This window comes from Amphibalanus amphitrite, unplaced genomic scaffold (assembly GCF_019059575.1).
Source record: "Amphibalanus amphitrite isolate SeventyFive unplaced genomic scaffold, NRLGWU_Aamphi_draft 000434F_arrow, whole genome shotgun sequence".
NCBI lineage: Eukaryota > Metazoa > Arthropoda > Thecostraca > Balanomorpha > Balanidae > Amphibalanus > Amphibalanus amphitrite.
In genome coordinates this window covers 30,391-35,740 of record NW_024881928.1, presented here as the reverse complement: position 1 = coordinate 35,740, position 5,350 = coordinate 30,391, and the positions used below count along the sequence as shown (strand labels likewise).

The window sequence follows — 5,350 nt, the reverse complement described above, 5'->3', positions numbered from 1 at the left end:
CCCCCCCCCCCAGCGGCCGGCGGGTGGCGCGGAGGCCCAGCGGCCGCCGTGTTAACGTAACTGGCGGCTATGCTAATGTGAATGTAGGCCCAGAGAAGATGCAGGTCGGCGGGAAATCACCTTAGCTCTGCAGTCCGAAAGTTGGCCTATCCCCGACCGTTGTATACAGCAAGTTCGATGCATTGTAAATCGTGATGGGTTCGCCATCAGAGTGGGTACCGAGGGGCCTTCCCGAGCGCCGCGCCGCGCTGCCACAGTGCGGGGAACCTGTCGGTTCGCGGTTTTCCCCGAGTGAGAAGGGTGTCCGCGCCGAGCCGACGAGCCGGCACTGTTGGCGGCGGCGAGGGGTGGTAGACGGACGGCGGTCGGCGCGGGTCGGACAGGACAGTGAAGAATGGAGACCGGACGACCGTCGGTGGTCGGCCTGTTGTTGGTGCTGACGGTGCTGGCCGGGCTGACCTGCTCTGCACGCGCAGCACACGATAGAGGTGAGTCCAGCTCATCAGTGGTGGGCAAGACCGTTTGGGGCTAATTAGAGCAAACAGTGGGATTTATCTTTTTCGCTCACTGGGTCAGCTAAATAAATTTTGTGGTTCAATCGAACAGATGCCCATGGTTCTCGGTGAAACACGGACCATTCCATGTTTGATGCATTGGTAGAATGATGGTCAGGTTGCTGCAGCGGTAAAGAAATGCACGCAAAGACTCATCAGTGCCGGATGAATGTAAAACTTTTCTCACCTGGCGCCAACATTTTACATCTATTCCCGTCTTTAACCCGACACTCAGGCAAACACAAACTCATCATTGTGCTGGCTACCTATTTTGTCCTCCGTCGATCGGACTTGGACCCGTTGTTGAACAGTAAAAATGCATTGTTGTTTTGCTGAAGAGGTTCCTCGTAAGATGTTTAGGTATACTTTTGTACCAGTTCAACTTCTATAAGTTTCTTTCTGTCAAGTACGTCTTGCCAATCGCCATGTAACTAGGCGAAAAACAAACAAAAAAGTCGACCCTGCAGGTCCCTCCGGACATTGCTTGCGGCATGTTGTCCCGCAGGAGGAACGACTCGATAATTTTGCCATCACCGATTATGTGGAACACGTGATCGGCAGTCTGATTCATGCTTGCACAATGCTTTGATGCAGCACCGTTTCACAGTGCTTTTTTGCATGACACACCAAATTTAAATTGGATTTTATGACGCAACAGGAAAGCATCCTTTTCCTTCTTTCCACATTGGAATGTGAATTGTGTGGGACTGAAGTTATTAAACCGACGGCCATTTCATTGAGTTGCAATGTGACCTCATTTCTAAACCTTGCACAGCGGTGCCACATCCTGAAGGACGGCGGAACATAACCCTGTGCCCCTGCCTGTCCCCCAGAGCGGCGTCAGGCCTAGGATGGCGGCGGAACTTAAGCATGTAAGCCTTTCTGTTCCCAGAGCGGCGCCAGGCCCCGGACTCGGGCCCGTTCGTGCCGCGCTGCACCACCGCGGACGGCAGTGACGGCCTCTGTACGGAGCTGCGCGCCTGCCCGCCCCTCGACCACCTGCTCCGGCTCTACAAACGCAACCAGGCCGACCCATTCCAGCGGCTCCGGCTCCGGCAGGAGACGCTCAAATGCCACTTCACCGCCGCCCACGATCCGCGGGTCTGCTGCAAACTCAGCGCCATCGCGCCCGTCACGACCAAACCCCAGAAGCCGAGGCTGCCGCGCCTTCAGACGGCCGCCCCGGTCGTACTCGATCCCGTCACCCCGGCCCCGGTCACACCCGTTCCGCAGGTTCCCTTTGTCCCACCAGTGACACCGGTCCCCGATGTGATTCTGCCTCCACCAGCGACCCCCGTTCCCGATCCGATCCTGCCTCCACCTGAGACCCCCGCGCCTGTGCCCACCGCTGACCCCGCGGTAACCCCTGACCCCGTCGTGACCCCTGACCCCGCGGTGACCCCTGCCGCGCCCGTCGTCCCGAGCAAGCTGCCCGATGAGTCGGTGTGCGGTATGAGAACGTTCCTGTCACGGATTTTCGGCGGGCAGACGGCGGAGATCGGCGCGTGGCCCTGGGTGGTCTCCATCGGATACAGAGGTGAGAGTACACGGCGCTGCAGCTGATGCCTGATTGACTCCTTGCCGTGCCATTGCAAGGCTACATGCCATTCAATGATCACAGTCGAGCAGACGAGTACCTACCAACTGCATCCGTGAATATACCGATGCGCTGCCGACAAAGAAAAAGATCAACTTACACAGCTACAAGCTATATGAAAGACGTGGTGGCGCTCGAGACCTAAGACCCACAACATGTAAGCGCCTCTCGAAATAAATGCTTATTTTGGGACGGAAACGCCTCTAGTGAATTGAGTGCGCTGTAAAATCAGGATATTTGTTCATTGTCAATAGGCGAACATGGCTTATTGACGAAGCACGGTTATTATCTTTTTTTTTACCGCGAAGCCCATGCATCAACCAGCCCCTCCGGCCTCCTGTCTCATGTCTGACAACGGGTCATCTCTGTTGGACAGTGTCTGGGGCCCGGGAGATCCGCTGGCAGTGCGGAGGGACGCTCATCACGTCCCATCATGTGGTGACGGCCGCCCACTGCGTTACTCAGCTCGGCACCAGCGAACCGTGAGTTGGCCATACGACAACGGACAAACCGTGAGTCGGTCACGGTAAGCCGTGAATAACGGGCACGGTGAACCATAAGCTGATTACGGCGAACCGTGAGTGTCACGGTGAGCCTTGAGCTGGTCATAAGGAGAGCCGCGAGTCGGGCACGGTAAAAAGTGAGTCACGTTGAGCCGCGAAGTGTCACGGCGAACCGTGAGTCCGTCACAGCAGACCGTGAGTTTGTGACGGATAACCGAGCCGGTCATGCGGCTAACCGTGAGTTGGTAACGGAGCGGGAGAACCGTGATTTAGTCACGGCAAACCGAGGTTGGTAGCGGCGATCCGTGATTCGGTCACGGAGAACCGTAAGTCGGTCACGACAAACCAGGAATTTGTCATATGACGCACCGTGAGTTGGTGAGACGGAGAACCGTGAGTGTCACAGGCAGCGAGCCGTGAGTCGGTCCGGTCGCGGAGAACCGTGAACGTCAAGGTGAGCCGTAAGTCGATCATGGAGAAACGTGAGTCAGCCACGACAAGCAGTGTGTCGGTCACGGATAACCGTGAGCCGGCCATACGGCGAACCGTGAGTTGGTAACGGAGAACCATGGGTGTCACGGTGAGCCGCGTCGTGACTCGTGAGTCGGTCACGGATAACCGTGAGCCGCCCATACGGGAAACCGTGAGTCGGCGAAGGCGAACCGTGAGTTGGCCATACCATTGGTTACGGTATTAAATCAATCATTGGTGAGACGTGAAACCATAGGCGTCGCCAGAGATTTTCGGTTGGGGGGGCAAAATCAAATTTTGTGTTAAAACTTGCCTTTCCCCAGTCTTAACTCACTCGTTTTACATATCATTCAATGCGCAATGGTGCGAGGAATCCGATGGTGACAAAGGTTTTCTTCTAGCTATGACATGTAATTTTTTACAGAAAAATCGAAATATTGAAATTTCATGACAAAAACGACTAGTAGAATTATAGTATACAAAAAAAATCGAAATATTGAAATTTCATGACAAAAACGACTAGTAGAATTACTAATCGCAGCCACTAGTGTATAGTGGCTGCGATTGCCGACGCACTGCAGAGGGCCGCTGGCGGTGTGCAGACGCTCGACGCTCATAATCATTACCCAGAAAAAGGTGAAAAACGCTCCATTTAATCGGATCACCCTGCTAAAACCTCCATTCACGCATGCATGCAGAGGTTTTACGTAAAAATGTATAGGACTTATCCCAGCCGCCGATCATAGCTAAGTTGGGCATTCGGCGGAGAGTGAATGTCGGAAGTTTGAATCGGAGGTAATTCATCTTTGCTCCATGGTGAGAGGAAGTGTTTTGTTCACTCGAGTGTGAAAAAAGTTTCCCGTTTTTCGTGTGAAGGGAAGCGCTGCAAACGCGAGCAAAAACTGTTCAACGGAACCAAAAGTTACGCACAGCATAGCGGCAAGGGATCCCTTAGAGATAGGTTTGGGACTTTCAGGCCATTTCAGGTCACTCAGGGTCAGTGCTGACTGCTGACTCTCGGCAGCATGCTTAGGATCCCGGAGATCGGCGTGGGTCACCTCAAATATTTACGTGTACGTGGTGCTTTAGGGCTTTCCGAGCCCAAGGTGGGGCCCTAAGAAGCCAGTGTGGGCGGCGGGCGCTAAGAGACTAGGCCCAGGGTGAGCCTGGAGTCCTCGGATAACGTATGCACCTTCGGGGTCTGTTTCGAATCCCTAAAGACCCTACGCAGGGACATAATAAACATGTGTTGCGGACCTCAGAGGAACACGTGAGCTGTGACCCCTCAGATGCCGGCTTTGGGTTAGCAAAGTCTCAATAGTTTGGCTGAACTATCAGAGGCCAGTTAACCCCCGCCGGACCTATTGGTTTTCTACATACGCGCCGGCCGAGGGGGGGAGCGGGTACGACCCCCCCCCCCTCGCCGTTTCGCCCCTGGTGGAGCTAGCGCGTCGCGGAAAAAACGAGCGTGTGCGCCGTTACGAGACGCAGAGATTTGTACCCGATTTTAAGGTCCTAGGTCAACCGGTGACCTCTGAGGTCAGGTCAAGTGCCCCAGGGTACGGTTCAGTTTTTGGTGAATAACTTCGCAAAAAAACGGCCGCAGAGCCGCGATTTTGGCAGCATCGTGTTCGCCTCGCTCAGGCGCGTCGAATGATATACTTTTTGTTCGGGTCAGGTCAACTTAGGATGTTGACCTCAGGTCAAGGTCAGGTCAGCACCCCCAGGTCACGAAGTTGGTCGAAAGAGGTCATGTCGCATATTATTCGATTTGGCAGGTCTTCCTGAGTCCATTGGTGGCTTTCTCGACTCGCTAGCTCAATTTGGTCGGGAGTTATTGACGAAAAACTAATATGACCTTAATGACGTCATAAATGACGTCACGGAAGGTCAACATTGCACAAGTGACGCATCTAACCTTGCAAGGAGTGCATCAAATCACGATTCTGTGTGCTTGAGATAGTTGGAGATCGTTACCGGCGCCAGAAAAGCAGTTTTCATTTTTCCCCATTGACTTATAATGGTGAGGTCACGAAAATGACCTGACCTCATATGACCTTTAGGAAAAATCCGAGATATACAAGTCGTGAGACTCATAATGGATACTAGATCCTGCAAGTTTCATTTCCCTGTGACATCTCCTCTGGCAGTGAGGGCGTTGCGAAGTTGCGACATCTGAAGACCGTGCAGAGGTTCACTTATGACGTCATAGGTCAGTGACCTGA

At 53.8% G+C, this 5,350-nt stretch overlaps 1 protein-coding gene across 1 annotated transcript; it reads left to right on the top strand.

Annotated features, from left to right (window-relative positions):
* Positions 1–330: 330 nt before the first annotated feature.
* LOC122391369 (spermosin-like) lies at positions 331–2,633 on the top strand (the record flags this gene model as incomplete). The annotated part of the gene is made up of 3 exons (XM_043385176.1): positions 331–488; positions 1,447–2,091; positions 2,528–2,633. Coding segments are annotated over exons 1-3 (845 nt in total), but the record flags the coding sequence as incomplete, so codon positions are not given.
* Between the last annotated feature and the right edge of the window lie 2,717 nt (positions 2,634–5,350).